Raw genomic sequence first — 16,634 nt, forward strand, 5'->3', positions numbered from 1 at the left:
CGGCGCCGAGACAGAGAACCGGCTCGCATGGGGAGTCAGCGCACAGGCCTTTATGAACAGCAGCCGCCGCCTGCCAGCTCCCACCGGCACCGGCACCGGCACCGGCCCCGGCACCGCACTCTCGGTGAGGCAGACGCAGGCCCGGGCGCCCACCACCCAGCTCGCGGACAAACCCTCACCGAAAAGCCACGGAGGGGCCCGCCCCAGCCTCCCCAGGGGCCCAAGCCGGGTCTGGAGCAGGCGGGGCCGCCTCTGGGCAGCTGGACCCTCCTCTGCGAGGGGCCGGAGGGCTGAGGGCAGGAGCACCAGCGCCGGCTGCACGGAGCGGGGGAGAAGCTGGCAGCACCTCAGTGCTTAAGGGGCGAGTCCGGGCTCTGGGGACAGGACGCCGAGGGGGACGCCAGGACCCCGGAGCCCCGGGAGAGGCCTTTGTTTTTGCCGAGGCGGCTGCAGGCTGGAGGCTTCAGGCTGCAGGGCCCGTGGCCAGGGGAGCAGGTGGACGCCAGCCCAAGGCCTTGGCGGGCGGAGGTCTTTCCCAAGAGCTCCTTAAACACGGAGTCCATGGTCTGGGCCACGGCCTAAGGGGGGAGCAGAGAGAGGGGACCTCCTGCTGAAGACCTCCCCCAACCTAGCCCGCTCTTTCTCCCATCCCCGGTTGGGGGCTCGCCTCCCTGAGCCAGGAGTGGCGGGCCTTCCTCCCTCTGCCGCCCAAGCATCCACTCGAACTCTTTCTCATTCCGAAACCAAAGCCCTTGGCCACCTTCCTGTCACCACGCCCCTTCTCTCTCTCCTTTGGCCCCAAAGCTGCCACCCCTCCTTCCCTGTCCGGTTTCCCTCCTGCCACTCTTGGTGTGACTGTCACAGCCTCCTCTGGGGACAGCAATACATCCCTCCCCCTTCTCATACCTACTCTCATCGCCCTGTGGCTGGGATCACAGCCACACCTTGGCCCCAGGGACCACCAGCGTGCTGGAGCCTCTCAGGTGAGTGTCTCCCTGCAACCCCCCTGGCCCTGCCCGCCGCCTGCCTCCCCTGCCTCTCGCCTCCCCTGCCTACCACCAGACTCCTGCTCCCTGGCATGAGAGTCTGTGTGGCCTAGGTCAGCCCCTGGTCCCCTGACTCCTAGGCCGGGCCACTGGGCCACAGCCGGCGCGCTGCGTGCTCTTGGGCTCTTTCCTCCAGTCCCCGCTATCCCGAAGGCTTCTGCTCACTGGGAGCCCAGAAGCACACGTGCTAGGCCCATGAGAGCAGGGAGCCGGTCTCCCTAGGCTGCCCCCCAGCGGGGGCCGTATCCAGCACCCATTCTCTCCATCTGTCCATCTCCTCAACCTGTCCCTTCTGTCCTCCTTGGCCACCAAGTGCCTGCTAGGCCACTACTGGTCACCTACCCTGGCTCCAGATGCCATGCCTGCCTGGGACTCCCGCTTGCCACTTCCTGCTCAAGAACCGAATGAGCCCCCAGGTCCCCCTCCACTCTGCTTTGGGGATCATCCTTCCCTCTGGGCTCACACCCCTGCTGGCCTGTCCCTCCCCGGGCTGGGCCCTGACAGCTGGTCTGAGGCCAGGAAGGGCAGACATGAACCTTGGGAAGAAAGAGTTTGGTTCCTAATGGGGAGGTAAAGACCCCCCCCAGGAGAGGTACCCCCCCACCCCCACTATCTGCCACACACCCACTCCTGGCTCTCACCTTGTCTACCTCCACATATCGCTCCGGGGAGGTAGGGACCAAACAGTGCCGCCTGTGCCCAGAGGGCCCCCCGGAGGTGCCCAGTGGGGCCTCGGGCGGGGCGCATGGCTCTGGCCTGCAGGGTACAGACAGGACATGGCCAAGAGAGGAGGAAGAGCGAGGCTGGCCCAGCGGGATTCGGTCCTTTGGTGTCCCTCACGGACAACGGTCCCCCAGCCGAGATCCTCTCCACATGGCCTAAGCCAGACCCCAGCCCCTTCTGACTCAGCACCACACCTTTGCCTGGCACAGGCTTGGCTCCCCAGCGGCAGTGCTCAGGCCGAGGTGAGTGAGTGGGGCCACCAAAATGAATCTTCCCAAGGAACCCTCTTTCCCTCGCTCACCGATGGATGAACTCCATGGCCAGGAGGATCTCTGGACTGCTCACCGGCTCCCCCGCAGCCTGCGGCCCCTGGGCTGCCGTGTGCTTTTCTGCACTAGGGTCAGAGAGACGACCCACAAAAAGTGCTCATTCCCAGCGCAGGCTCTGGGGGCCGGCGGGCTCTCAGGGTTGGTCCGAAGTGGTCTGGGCTGCCCCAGGCCTAGGGAAGCTGGGACTCACTCACCTCCCAGGCAGCGTGATGTACTTGTGCGGGATGAGTCCCCGGGCGCCCGCACACTCGCCCCGCCACCAGTCGCCCGAGGCCCGCTCGTGCAGCCGCAGCACGTCCCCGCGCTGAAAGCTTAGCTCCTGGGCTGTGCGACCCGTGTAAGCAAAACAGGCCACGGCCTCCATGACCCCCTCCAGGTCTGCGGAGAAAAGGGGGCTGGAGGCGGAGGGCACACCCAGGGCAGTCAGAAATCGGCACCTCCTCTCCCCCCACTCACCATCCTCCTGGGCCACGGTCCCCGCTTCCAGCTCTGGCTCGTTGTCCCCAGCCAAGCCCTCCAGCTGGGCATCCCTGAGGTCAAAGTGAGGCATCTGCGTGAATGACGGGGCTCCCCTCTGCTGCACCGCCCCCCCAGGCCCCGCACAGATACACACCCCAGACAGCCGGAGGAGGGCGGCGCCATGCACTTCTCATATGTCGGGCCCGGCAGCACGGTCACGGGCGGGAAAACCCGCGACGGCTGCACAATGAGGGTCTGCACCAGCTGGTTCACGCGGCCCTGCAAGGCTACTGGGTCCTGCCCGGCGGGCACGGGCAGCAGCGTCGGCCCGAAGCACACCGCCAGGTTGTAGGGGTCCATCATGTTCTCGTCGCTGTACTGCGCCAGGCTGGGGGCACACGCGGGTCACAGGCAGCAAGCGCCCCGCCGCCTGTGCCCCGCGCTCCCCACAGCTCTCTTGGTCCCCCAGAGCACACTCACTGGTTGAGGAAGGTGAAGAGGTAGCGCAGGACGACCAGCGCCGGTGCGGGCAGCTGGGTCAGGAGGCGGCCCACGTGCTCCACCCGCTCAGCCACAGCCTCCAGCTCTGCGGCCCAGGCCGCCCCCGGGGGAGAGAAGCGCGGGAGTGAGGCCCTGGCCACGGGGCAGTGTCCCCCTCCCCGCCCCGCCAGGACGCCTCATGCCTGGGTCTCACCTGCCGAGGCCAGCAGCTCTCCAAACAGGTCCGGAGGGAAGAGTGGGGGGTCCAGGCTCCGGAAGTAGAGCTTCAGGACCCCTGCCACCGCGTCCAGGTCGTGGGGTGTGCAGCCTTCCACTAGTGGGTCCTCCCCTAGGGGTGACGCAGGGCGTAGGAGGCCGATCGCACCAGCTCTGGCTGTCACCCTCCGCCCACCCCTACCCTGTCCAGCCGGTCCCCTACCTCTCTCAAAAGCGTCACGGATCTCTGAGACCCGGGGCTGGGCACCTGACACCCGGAAGATGCCCTCGTGCTGCAGCCCTAGGGGAGGAGGAGAACCAGTGGGTGTCAGCCGGGTCCCCTCCCCAGCGCCTGGGGGGTTGGGTGCTGGGCAGGCAGCAGGGAGGCCCGGGTCTTGCTTACCATTCAGGTTGATGAAGCGGATACAGCTCTCCACCACCAGGGGCACGGGCTGGCCTGAGCTCTGGGGACAGAGAGGGGGCGCTCACTTCACAGTCCCTCCTTGTTTCTGGCTCCCTTGTATCTTCTCTGAACAAGCCGCGACGGTTATTGGCAATGCGGCCTGCCACGTGGTTTGCGAGACTCGCCCCAACCAACCTCGAATCCACTGACATTGCCAAACTCTTAAATGAACCAGCCGCAGCGCGGGAGCACATCGCGAAAACGCGCCCGCTGGTTCTTCTTTTCAGACCCTCTCCCTTCCCTCGCTGCGTCGCCTAGGACCCCCAGGGGCGCGCCAGCCAGAGCTTCCTCCTCACGCGCTCCTGCCTGAGGCTTTCTGTCGAGGCCTGGGTTGTTTTTTTTAATTTGTTTTTAAGTGTTTTATTTACTTATTTGTGAAAGAGAGAGGAGGGGAGAGAGCGCACGCGCGCGCGGGAGGCCCGGAGAGGGAGAAGCAGGCTCCCCGCGGAGCAGGGAGCCCGATGTGGGCCCCGATCCCGAGACCCCGAGACCGTGACCTGAGCCAAAGGCAGCACTTCACCGACTGGGCCCCAGGGGTGCCCCTCGGTAGACGCCTGGTGCTGAGTGAAGACCTTCCCTGCAGTCGGGGCAGGCCTGACAGAGGCCCGTGCAGGAGGGGTCGGTCGACCACTAGTCGACAATCGAGGCCACTGGGGTCGTGGGCCCGAGGGAAGCCAGAAGGCAGGGCAGGGCCTGCACTTGGCTGGAGCATGAGGCGGAGCCAGTACCTGGATAAACTTCTCCATGTCCCCCCCAAAGAGCTTCTGGTTATACTGGGAGCTGGGGCGGGGGCGGCGGCTCTTCTGCTGTTTTCTCTGTGTGTACTGGGCCCTGTAGCGGATGGCAGCTGGCTCTGAGGGGAGGGTACGGAGAACAGGATGCCCCCCACCCTCCCGGAGCCCAGCCAAGCAGGGCCCTGGAGCCCACAAGTCGGTCTAGAACCCACTGGGCCACAGAACGATGAGCAGCAGAGCTGGGCCCCAAGGAGAGGGTATGTGGGGACATGGCAGCTTGGTCCCTGTAGAAGCCACCCCTGAGAACACACGGGCCCGCACACAGCGGGAACTCACCAAGACACGTCCTGCTCGTCCTTGTCACCTGGGGGTAGAAAACAGTGGTGCGCTTTGCGGGTCCGAAAGAAAGGCTGGCAGAGAGGAACGCGGGCTTGGGCGGGGGGCGAGGCAGGAAAGCTGAGGGCGGGAGCCACCCTGGGCCCAGGGGGCTGGGAGGGAGCAGCCCAGGGCCAGAAGGGGGGCCCACCTCGTTGAATGGCCTCCTGCAGCTTCTCATGCTTCGCCTGCAGCTTGGCGAGGACGCTTCGCCCACTCAGGTACTCCTGCAGTTTCTGGGGAGCCCAAAGAAGAGTCTGAAGTTGGAATCCCAGCTCTGGGCCCTCCCTGCGCCCCGCTCCCCCCCCAGCTGACCCCTCCCCACCGTAATGTAGAAGGTCTCCGTCTCCTGCTGCTGGCCCCGCCTGCGGCCAGCCTGCCGCGCCCCTGCATCCGAGCTGGTGGACTTGAGGGACTCGGTGGAGGGGCTGGCTTGGAGGGAGTCGAGTGCGTCCCCGTCTTCCGCCGCCACCGCCTCCAGCAGGACCTGCAGTGTGGCCTTCAGAGTCTTGCTCACCTGGGGCACAAGCGAGGGACAGAAGTCCAAGTCAGAAGATAGGGGGAGGGGAGACCACAGCCACTTGGCTCCGTGTCTCCGGGTCCTGGTCCCCACCCTGAGCCAAGGCATTCCTACCTCCTCTGTCTCGATGGTCTGTCGGTCAAGGCGGCTCTGGATATTCTGGGCTCTGGGCAGAATTTCATCCCGCAGCTCCATCTCCAGCCGGATCTCAGCCACCTGTGCGGGGCGGTGTGCGGGGCACTGAGGGCTGAGCCTGGGGCCATGAAGCTCAGGCGTGGCAGTGGGCTGGGCAGTGGGCACCGAGGCCTCTGGGCCTGAGGACAGCATGTGTGTTTCCGCTGCCGCAGCAGCTGCTGTCCAGGACCCCTGGTCCTTGACATGTAACCTACCCGGTTCTCCCTGAGAGGAACGGGCTCCTCCGTGCCCGCGCACACCAGCGAACAGACACTCACAGCAGTGCTACTCCTAACGGCCGCAAGACAGAAGCGAGCCCAATGCCTTATCAGATGAGGGGGTGTGGGGGGATGGGAGAGGGGATGGGGAGTGACTGCTTCCGGGGTCCAGGGTTTCTTTTTGGTGGTGAACGTGTTTGGCAATGAGAGGGTGGTGATGGTTGCGTAACTCGGCGAAAATTCTAAAACCCGTGGAATTGTATACTTTAAATGGGCGGATTATATGGTACGTGATTCACACCTCAATAAAGCAGCTGATCATTTTTTAAAAATGTGGTCAGGAGGGCTGGGGTGTGAGACAGAAGAGGGAGAGCCTAGCGAGAAAAACGCCTCATTCTGATCAGGCAGAAATAGGTTTCCTGTAGCAAAATGTGAGCCTTTGAGCCCCTTGCCCTGTGGGCAGAGTGAGGGGTCGGGGAGACCGACTTTAGGAAGTGAGGAAGAGGAATGCCTCTCCTTCAAACATGAACCACTTGGAGAACTCTGACAGTGACGTCAAGTTCAAATGGAGAGCTAAGACTTTGCTGAACATGCCCTGCTCTCTGTCCTCTGCAAGCCCCACCAGAAAGGGGCGCAGGAAGGCCTAGGTCATGGAGATGCCGGGGGGGGGGTGCAGCGAGGCCAACAGTTGAGATGCCATAGAAGTGAAAGATTTGCACACTTGCGTTCACGGCAGCCAAAAGCAGGAAGCAGCGCAAGTGTCCACCAAGGGATGAATGGAGAAGCAAATGCACTCTGTCCATACAAGGCCATGATTTTCAGCCTTAGAATGGAAGAAGAGCCTGTCACAGGCTGCGACATCCAGGAGCCTCGAGGACACTAGGCCGAGCACCACTAGCAAATTACAAGAGACAAGTACAGTGTGAGTCCACCCGTGACAGTAAGCTAGATTCAGAGAGACAGAAAGTAGGACAGGGGATGCTGGGGGGCTGTGGGGAAGGGGAGCAAGTGTCTCCTGCGGATAGAGTTTCAGTTTGGGAAGATGTGACATGTGCTTAACGTCACTGAACATCACACTTAAAAATGGTTAAAATGGGGGCATCCGGCTGGCTCAGTCAGTAGAGTGTGCAACTCTTGGTCTCGGGGTCTGAATTCAAGCCCCACACTGGGTACAAAATTAAAAAAAAAAAAGTCCTTATATGAAATGGTAAATCTCATGTATGTTTGACCAGAATTGTAAAAAAAAAAAAAAAAAAAGAAAGAAAGAAAAGTCTCTCCAAGCTCTAGGAGACACTAATATTAGAAGACCCTCCCCCCAGACCCATATGGTTAGCAGGAGATTTGGCCTCTGGAAAGGATAAATCAGAGGGATTCTGGACTTCGGGACACTAGTCACAGCTAAAGAAGGGGACAAAACTTCCTAGCGATGAGGAATAAGCAAGCAGCCGCTGCCATCTGGCGCCGCCCAGATGGGACATGCTGTTATCCTACTGAACATAAGGAGTGTCACAGAGCATCAGCATCAGACAAGGTCACTCTGTGACCACGAGGACTGACGACAAAAACAAGAACACCTTATAATCACATCTGAGTGGAGACAAAAACAAGAATTTTGTCCAAGCCACAGAAATGCGCAAACCTCCGTCTGTTCAGGGTTAGCCTCCCTTCACCCCCGGCCCCCCCACCTCCTGCCTTCTAGATAAGATTCCTGAAGACATCCAATCAGAGTCGCCCCGGCTTCCCGACAGTATCTAGGCCAGAGTCAGAGCCAAGTCCCTCCCCCAAATCCCACTAGTCCTTCCTAGCACCCTCTTACCAGGACACCCCAAGATCCCCACCATGGGTGTCTCCCTCAAAGCAATGGTCTGAGTCCCTGACGGAAAGCCCCCCCACCCCGTTGACGAGCTCTGCTCATGCACATCCGCTATATCATCTAATCTACCGGTCAGCCCCTCCCCTTAAATATGACCTCATGAGGGACGCCTGGGAGGCTCAGTCGTTAAGCGTCTGCTTTCGGCTCAGCTCATGATCCCAGGGTCCTGGGATCGAGGCCCACATCGTGCTCCCTGCTTGGCAGGAAGCCTGCTGCTCCCTCTTGCGCTCTCCCTGCTTATGTTCCTTCTCTCTCTGTGTCTCTCTCTGTCAAATAAATAAAATTTTATAAAAAAATATGACTTCATGACCGAGAATTGCCAGCCATTTGAGGCAAGCTCTAAAATGAAAGAGAAAGATGAAAGTGAGCTCTTTTCTTTTTTTAACTGCAAGAAAACAGAGAAAATGCAGAGAGCCAAGAAAAACATCAAGAAAACAAAAATGAACATTTCAGAATGATCTCAGAAAATACGATATCCACAAAACAAGGAGAAGGGGTTATTTTAAATAGGAATTTGGAAAATAGAATAGATCTCTTTGAAACAAAAACTACAAAAGTAAATTTAAAAAAATTCCAACAAGGGATTGAAAGAGATAATTGAAGAAATCTCTAACTAAAAGAAATAGAGGCGGAGAAGAGGAAAGAGAACGGATAAGAAAATTAGAGAATCAACCCACAAGGTCCAACACCCAAGTACAGGAATTCCTGAAAGTGAGAGAAAAGAAAATTAGGGGGGGCAGGAAATGATCAAAGGAACAATATAAGGCCCAAACGTAAGGCCACAGTACTCTAAACCCACAGTGCCCACTGGTGGTCCAGTCCCGTGAAGGAAAAAGGATCCTTAAGGATCAGACTGCGTCGTCAGTGGGAAGTGCAGCGATGTCTTTCACAGTCCAAGAGAAACGAATTGTCAACTCAAGATTCTATATCCAGCTCAACTTGCAACCAATTTCAAGGCTAGAATATGGGCATTTTCAGACAAGCGAAGTCCCAGACTGCCTGGGAGAAGCGGGGGAGGAGGCAGAGGACCCGGCGGCAGGGCAGCGCGCTTGGCCCGCCGGCTGTGGAAGGAAGTTCCGTGAGAACACCTCGAGGCGAGCACCAGAAACTGCAGCTGGAAGAGGAGCGGGAAGTGGCTGTTCCTGGGGAGTGGAATCAGGACCAGAAAGGGGGAGTCAGAGAACTGCCACGGGCCATTGTAAGCCTTGAGCAACATTGGACTTTTTCAACTACGACTCGGATCAGAATACAGATTAAAAAGCCAAAAGCTCGTGTGCCTGGGTGGCTCAGTGGGTTAAGCCTCTGCCTTCGGCTCAGGTCATGGTCCCAGGGTCCTGGGATCGAGCCCCACATCGGGCTCTCTGCTCAGCGGGGAGCCTGCTTCCCTCTCTCTCTCCGCCTGCCTCTCTGCCTGCTTGTGATCTCTCTCTGTCAAATAAGTAAATAGAATTGAAAAAAAAAAAAAAAAAAGCTAAAAGCTCCATGTAATTCCTGTCATTCGCAACGCCCATTTGGACAAACCGGGGAAAACAACAGTGAAGAGACAAGAGACGCTACATTCCACTGCTTGGGTGGTTTACTCGCCTTCTGCTTGGCATTATGAAGTGTCTAAAACATGCAGAGCATTTGGGCAAAAACTATATGGACAGCTAGATGCCCACGGACTACCTGGTGTCCAGCCGGAGATAGTTTCGCTGTGTGGGCCGTGGTGGGGAGGCGCGCGTTCGCTGGCTGAGGCTTCAAATGCCCGCGGCAAAACTTCCAGAGAGCCCTTTGCCTCGTGGCCATTGAAGGAGGGGCTGAGAAATAAGCCAGGGCCGGCAGCTCCGACGTTTTAGCAAAGTGGGGATCGTGCGCCTCAAGCGCTTTACAGTGAAGACCAGAGAACACAAAACCCTTCACGTCCCTGCCTGGGGGCCGGTGACCCTCACCTCATCTCCCTCGTGGGGATGGTAGTCAAAACGCTGTGGGGGACAGAAGGCGACCGCATGCACCTCCAGCACCTTGGCCTTGTCCCCTGAAGGGTCTAGGGCCTCCACGGCCTCTTCCAGGCTGCCCAGGCCCTGCATGTGGGAGACTTGGGCGCGGCTCTCCGCCGCCACGTAACTCCGGAGCAGCTGCGCCAGGGCTACGTGGAAGCCTGTGTCGCAGCACTGGGGAGGAGGCAAGCACGCAGCTCGGGCGGGTCCCCCGGGCCGGGTCCCTCCCCCCGCCCCCTACTGCCCCCCCCCACAGTACTCACATCCATGAGGTCCATGACGTCATGTAAGTAGTAGTTGCTGACAGCGGCGTTGACACTGGCCAGGCTGAGCAGGTACTCGTTGCGCGCCTTGGTGCACTTGAGTTTGTGCTCCAAGAACTTGGCCTGACGCTGCTCAAGACCACGCAAGTACAGCAGGGTCACTGACTTGGCCGACCGGCCCCCGCCTTAGGCCTTCCGAGGAATTTCCACCTCCACCCCCCGCCATGCGAACATCTGCACCGGGACGTCCCCCAGGCCCCCAAGGTACATGGCCCAGAAATCTCAATGTCCTCCCTTGCCCCTCTCTGCCCCTCCCTGCCACGCAGAAACCCTCCCGCCTCGGGCCAGCGACCCCCTCAGCTCCTCTGGGCTCGGCACCTCCCCGGCCTCTCAGGGACCACCTCAAGCTCTCCGTGCACACTCCCCAGTCACCCCTCCTGTGGGTCTTCTCGCCTCTCTGAGACCTGGCAGCACTAGGTGAGGCAGGGGTGGGTGGGGCAAAGGCTTCCCGCCTCGGCAAAACCAAATCTCTCTTCACTCCAGCCGGGTGGGGCAGAGGCGGGAGCACGGGGAAGACGGTTCTCCTGCCCCCCCACCCCCCCCCACCTACCAGTCCCGCTTAGGGAGCCCTTGAAAGCCAGCAGAGCGGCCTAGGCCCGGCCTTACCAGACGGCTGTGACTCTCCTGTCCCCGGCCCTGCTTTCTCCCTCCGGGCACCACCTCCCAGCAGGCCCCAGTGAGGGCCAGGGATTCCGAGGACAAAGCCTTGAAACAGAGCCTTCGAAGACAGACAGGGGCCCTCCAGGCCCACCTTTTCCACCAGCCGCCCTCCCTTCTTGAGGGAGCTCTTGCGGAGGGTCCCTGTGTCGGTGGCCGCGGCGGGTGCGCTGGTGGCGCTCCGGCCCGCGCGCTTTTCCTCCTGCCGCTCAGCTTCCCGGAGCTTCGCCTCGGCATTCATGCTCTCCGTGTGGTACAGCTGGTACGTCTTCTTGGCCTGCAGAGAGGACCGGGGCCGGGCTGCCCTGCTGAAGGCCATGGCCACAGCCAGCCCTCTCCTTGCTCCTCCCAGCCCGTGGGGGATTCAGATCCGATAGCTACCCCATCCCATGGAGGCACTTAGCCCCACCACCCTGTGCCCAGGAACGGGGACAAGGGGCCGTGCTTGCAGTCCCCCAAAGCCAGGACCCTGCTGGGCCCCCGACCCTCCTCCTTGAGCCCCGCCTGGAGGCCCCCCCACGGGCCTCCCTCGGGCCCGGGCTCACCGTCTGCAGCTCCGACACCACCTCCAGCAGCTCCTCCTGCAGCTGCTGCTCCAGATCCTTGCTCTGAGGGTGGAGGGGCCGAGCGTGAGGGTCCTCAGAGCTCTACCGGACACACCCCCGGGCCACCCCCCCCCCCCCGCCGAGCCTGGGGCCACCCGCACCTCCTGGGCCCAGGGCAAGGGCCTCACCTTTCTGACCAGGCGCCCCACGTCCTCAGCGATGTGACTCAGGCGCTGGGCCAGGGGCCCGGCCAGCACCTCGCCCAGGGTGGCGCTCTCCCGGCTCTGCTGCCGCGTCTGCTGCAGCAACACGGCCCAGCAGTGCAAGGGCGACAAGAGCGCCGGCTCCTTCCTGGGGCAGAGGCGCGCTCAGAGCGGGCGCGGGGCCTCGGGCTCGGCCGCCGCCCCTCTGCCCCACGAGGACCTACCGGAAGCTCTGGTGCTCCCGGCTGCTGCCCCCAAGGCGGCCGCCGCGGCCGGAGAAGCGCTCGGCCAGCTTGTCCAAGGCCCGGGAGTACTCCAGCTCCACCTCGGCACGCCGCCGCACGAACTCGGCCAGCTCCTGCAGCAGCTCCCGCCGCAGCTCGCCCTGCAGCTCCAGGCAGCGCAGCTGCTCGCCCAGCTGCCAGCGCATCTCTGCAGGGGTGGGGGGGGGGGGCCGCAGCTCAGCTCGGGGCGTGGGGGGGGGCGATGGGAATGATGCCTCACGACCCCGGGGTAGGGGGAGAAGGAGGCTGGGCCCCGGGGAAAGGGACCTCTGGGCCAAGGCTAAAGGGAAGCGGTCAGGCCCACGCAGCTAAAGATCGGGAAGGCTGCTCTGGGGAGAGAGGGAGCCTGGGCACCCCGGGAGGGCGGGGGTCCTTCGGGATGGTGGGAACACAGAGTGGCCTAGCCCCACCTCGCCCTGGCCCCAGCCAGGTGCCTTTCAGTTGGGCTTCCCATCGCTCCCTGGTGCTTGGAAAGCCCCTGGGTTGTTTGCCCAGCCGCTTCCTGCCTTCCGGGTGCCCAGGACCCCAGGCAGAGTAGCCTTTGCTGAAACACCCAGACATACGGGTCTGCGTAGGGGCAAGGCTGCCGTGGCATTCTGCCGAAGCTGCGGTGCACTTGTGGCCTTAGTGGCCAGGAACCCTGCCCTTGGCCCCCAGGGGGAAAGGGCGGCCTTACGGGGAGGGCCAATGGCCAGAGCAAGCTGGCTGGACCTGACGATGAATGGGCTGAGAGAGCTGGCCGGTTTTCTGCCCCCTGGTTTCTATTCGCCATCACCGACCCACAGGGCACCCCCCGACACACCTCCCAGCAGAGAGCCACACCCTGGGCCCTCACGCCACTGGCTTTTGACACCTTATCGCTAGCTTGATTTGGCAACACTGCTTTCCCCATGAAAGCAAAGAGCCGCCTGGATGACAAGCTCAAGCAACCTGCTACAAACGTTTTTTGCATCCGCCCCGCAGGGCGCCCAGGTGGGCACCAGGGAGCCCTACTAATAACACTGGGCTTCTGGCCGATGGGTGGCCCGTTTACTCATCTCCACCGACAGACCCAGGGAGCGACAGCAGTGGATGTCTCCCGTCCGTAGACTGTCTGTGCCGGGCGTGTTCGAGACAAGAACATGGAGAGGGGCAAAGACGGCTGAGCAAGTGCTCGCCCTCATGATGCCGGGATGGGAATGGGGGGACAGATCGCAGGGGGCAGGCTTATCGGGGTGGCTCAGTCAGGTAAGCGCCGGACTTCAACAGCTCGGGTCCTGATCTCAGGGAGTCTGGGCTCAGCGGGGAGCCTGCCTGTCCCTCGCCCTCTGCTCCTCACCGCACTCACGCTCTCTCTAGCTCCCAAACAAACAAACAATATTAAAAAAACCACAAACGGATCACAAGTGGGCAGGTATAGCCTAGAGCGTCCAGGAGCAAGGGGGTGGAGAGGCAAAGAGCAAGGTGAAGTCAGAGCTGGAGGTGGGGCGGGGGTCTCTCTTCGGAGCCGGCGGTCTGGCGGTGAAGGAAGCCACGGGCCGTGCCACCATTTGGGAAGAATGTTTGGGTCCAAGAACACGGCGAAGGCTGTTGGAGCCCGCGAGGCAGATGCGGGAGAGGCCTGTGGCGAGGGCGGGCCGTCGGGCTGGCCCTAAGGGAGAGCGAAGCCGCAGCACCCAAGCCATGTGGGGAGGTCAGGCAGAGGTCAGGTGACAGACAGAAAGTGCCTGGCCTAGTGGGCACCTCCTGAACCAGTCCAGGCAGAAGACAGTGAGGGCTCAGACCAGGGAGCGGGCTTGGGAGGCAGTGAGGAGGGGCAGGACCCAGGGCCCACTGGAAGAACCCCACTGTGAACAGCTCCGTGGTGGGACCGTTGGCACTTCTGTCCTGCCGGTGACTTCCGGGGGGCTGTGGGCACGGGGCAGCCCCCAGAGGCGGTGCGTGCCCGGCGTCCTCATCACCTCCTCCGATCTCCCTCTGGAGAATGTCCCCTTCCTATTCTCGGCCCCTGGATCCCTCTCCCAGATGCAGCTGCCCCTCGCCCCATCCCCACCCCAGCAGGAGCCCTGCGATGGGGGGCGCCCCGGTGGCTGCGGTGCCGCAGTCGTTGCGTCATTGCTGGAATTACTAAACAGGGGCGCTCTCCTTCCAGCGCGGGGTCAAGCTGGGCAAAAAGAAGTCAGAGCTGGGGGGTGCTTCCTGACACGGAGACCAGCGGGGAGCAGGGCAGAGCTGGGTGAGCCAGAGTCTCCTTGCACCATCTGAGGCCGGGCTCGGGGCCGGCTCCACGGGCCAGGGGGAGGGGATGCGCGCCGCTGGCAATCTGGATGTTCTTCGGCCAATCAGGGTAACATTTGGGGGCTAAAAGCACATCTCATTTCATCCTAAGAAACACGTGAGATGTCCCAGCTCACCTCACCCTCCTCTGCTATTTGCAGAGCCAGCTTTCCCCGGAGACCGGCTGCAACTGAACACAGCTGAGTAGGACAGCCGTGCGTCGACGGGAACCCGGACCTGCGCCGCACCGTGGCTGTTGTCTAGAGATCCGTGACTGGGGCTTGGCCCCCAGCCTCCAGGCTGCCACTTTCCAGCCTCCAGGCTGCCACTTTCCAGCTCTCAGATCTCAGCTCGAACATGCTCATTGCCAAGCCTTCCCTGACCTCCCCGCAAACCAGGTCTGGCCCTCCTCCCGCCCCCTTTCTGGACCGCTGTGCTTTCCCTTTACAGTGGTTGCCATCATATTCGAACGTGATTGTGGTAGGGGTTGTTTGCCGTGTGTCTCCCCCGCAGGACCTGCGGGCCCCCCAAGGGCAGCGGCAGGTTCTCTTGCCCAGCACCACATTCCCGGGGCCTGGGACAGAAGACACGCATGTGAAACTTCTGTCCAAAGGAAGGACAGGGTCCACACACGCTTGCATCGCCAAGCCGGGGCCTGGGCCCCACCAACACTTCCTGTGAGCGAGGCCTACGGTCTCACTTCTGCTGACAAATAAAGCAAAAGAGAAGATGGCCACCGAAACCACGACTACGCTGACCTTTCAGAATTTAGGGTGTCAGGACAGCGATCTGGGGTTTGTTTAGTATGGTGACAAGTTCTGTTGGGGGAGGAAGTAGAAGGTAAAGGCACTGGAGACCCAGAGCCGGCAAGGAACAGGCTGTAAGGACAGCCTGGCTCACATTCCCAATGTCTCAATGTGAGTTAACTGGTCTGTATTTGCTGACTGAACAGTTTCCAAAGTCCTTCAGCTTCCTGACATTCGGGGGAAGCAGGATGGGGCTCATTATCTCCACCTGAGAAACGAGGAAGGCAAGGCTTGTCTCACCCTGCTAAGTCACTTCAAGCTGGCTTGGCCATTAGGCCACCTTTCCCAGACGGGGGGTGTGGGGGGAAGGCATACTTTTTGGTGTAAATTGTTCACATTGGATAATTCTGGTAGAACCTGCATCTCAGGGCACCACTCAGTGGGTTAAGGGTCTGCCTTTGGCTCAGGTCATGATCCCCAGGTCCTGGGATCGAGCCCCGCATTCAGCTCCCTACTTGGTGGGGAGCCTGCTTCTCCCTCTCCCGGTCCCCCTGCTTGTGTTCCCTCTCTAGTCTGTCTGTCTGTCTCTCTCTCTAATAAATAAATAAATAAAATCTTAAAAAAAAAAAAAAAGAAAAGAACCTGCATCTCTGGGTGGGAAGAAACTTCAAGGATCATTTCCTTCTCCCTCCCAAGGGTTTTTATTGCCGTGTGACTGTGTGCAAGGCACTTTCCCCCGAGTTTCAGTTTCCTTCACCGGTAAAACGGGTCAATTAAGAGTGATATATGGGCTCACACATCTGAAGACTCGGGGAAACATTATGGTCCCAGCTGCTGGCACTTGGACCGCCCTGGGTAAGACAGGCAGAAGGGGTCCACTAAGAATCTGAAAACTAATTTGCACGTGATTTGCACAAGTGTTTTTCAGAACCCAAGGAGGTCGACCCTCAGAAGGCATCCAAGCTGGCCCTGCCAAAGCTCTACCGCTAACACCCACCGGCCTGCGTGACCCAGAGACAGCGGCCCCCAAGTCTAAGAGAGGGCACAGGACCTGCTTCCAGGCACCTTAGGCACTCACACTCCCCTACCTGGACCTCCTGGGCAAAACAAAGGTGCTCGATTTCACTCTGGCTAGAATGCCACTTTCTGGGGGCCCCCGTGGGCCCCCTTCCCTCACTCGGGCTCTTGGGGTAGGTGCAGGGAGAACCAAGGAGGGCAGAGCAACCAAAGGAGGGGAGGGAAGACGCAAGGGGAAACCGTCCGCAGCTGAGACCGCAGGGGCTCGAAGAAGGGGGCAAAGGGCGGGGGTCGGGGGTCGGGGGTCGGCTCGGGCTCCCTCCCTCAAGCCCCTCCGGAGGTCGCTGGGGGTGTGGGGGGGAGGGGAGGAGCAGCGGGGCCCTGGGCTAGCGGCGTTCTCCGGCTCCCTCACGAGCCCGGGGGCGGGTGGGGGGGAAGCTCGGCAGGCACCCGGGCCAGGAGCGCCCAACGCCCGCTCACCTTTCACTTGCGCCTCGTACTCGGCCTGCAGCCCCCGCTCCCGGCGCAGCTTCCCGTGCGCGGCCATGGCTTCCGGGCGGCCGCGCCGTCGAGCCTCACTGCTCCCACGCGGCCGCGAGCGGGCCGGGCGCGGGGACCTGGGGCTCTGCAGCCCGCACCCCCGCCGGCCCCGCCCCGCCCCGCCCCCAGCGCGGCTCGGGGGGGGAGGGGGAGGGGCGGGCCCCGGCCCGGCGCTGGCCGGCAAGGGCTTTCCGGCGGGGTCCCCCGGCGGCCGGACCCTGCCGCCCCCTCGTGCTGGGCGCTCGGCACACACCCTGGCTGCCTGTGCCCCGCGCTCAGCGGCCAAGCCGCCAGGGCCCGTGTGACAGCCTCGACGTGGTCCTCAAGCTGGCACCCTCCCGCTGCCGCCATTGTCCCCCCACCCCCCACTCCCCCTCCCGCAGAAGGTTGTCGGGTCACCACTGCCAAACCCCACCCTTCACAGCATGGCCATGAGTCCCGAATGCCAGTAGGCAGTGCCACTCTGGCTGCTCC

At 61.6% G+C, this 16,634-nt stretch overlaps 1 protein-coding gene across 1 annotated transcript; it reads right to left on the minus strand.

Annotated features, from left to right (window-relative positions):
- Positions 1-30: 30 nt before the first annotated feature.
- Positions 31-16,268, minus strand: ARHGAP4 (Rho GTPase activating protein 4). Its single transcript, XM_032329932.1, has 22 exons — positions 16,101-16,268; positions 11,542-11,749; positions 11,303-11,465; positions 11,115-11,177; positions 10,664-10,846; positions 9,853-9,981; positions 9,542-9,763; positions 5,460-5,561; positions 5,151-5,342; positions 4,977-5,061; positions 4,787-4,814; positions 4,445-4,547; positions 3,657-3,717; positions 3,477-3,554; positions 3,252-3,386; positions 3,038-3,143; positions 2,712-2,945; positions 2,555-2,628; positions 2,293-2,476; positions 2,071-2,163; positions 1,688-1,802; positions 31-578 (listed from the first exon to the last, which is right to left on the minus strand). Exons 1-22 carry the CDS (start codon positions 16,165-16,167, stop codon positions 348-350), a joined length of 2,856 nt encoding a protein of 951 aa, XP_032185823.1. The 5' UTR covers positions 16,168-16,268; the 3' UTR covers positions 31-347.
- Between the last annotated feature and the right edge of the window lie 366 nt (positions 16,269-16,634).

This window comes from Mustela erminea, chromosome X (genome assembly GCF_009829155.1).
Source record: "Mustela erminea isolate mMusErm1 chromosome X, mMusErm1.Pri, whole genome shotgun sequence".
In the NCBI taxonomy this organism is placed as follows: Eukaryota; Metazoa; Chordata; class Mammalia; order Carnivora; family Mustelidae; genus Mustela; species Mustela erminea.

Excerpts from the sequence above, each read along its gene's own strand:
- ARHGAP4 (XM_032329932.1), bottom strand. The coding sequence starts at position 16,167 with ATGGCCGCGCACGGGAAGCTGCGCCGGGAGCGGGGGCTGCAGGCCGAG. Across the intron at positions 11,750-16,100 it reads GTACGAGGCGCAAGTGAAAG|AGATGCGCTGGCAGCTGGGC; the intron begins GTGAGCGGGCGT and ends CCACCCCTGCAG. Across the intron at positions 4,815-4,976 it reads GCAGGAGGCCATTCAACGAG|GTGACAAGGACGAGCAGGAC; the intron begins GTGGGCCCCCCT and ends TTCTACCCCCAG.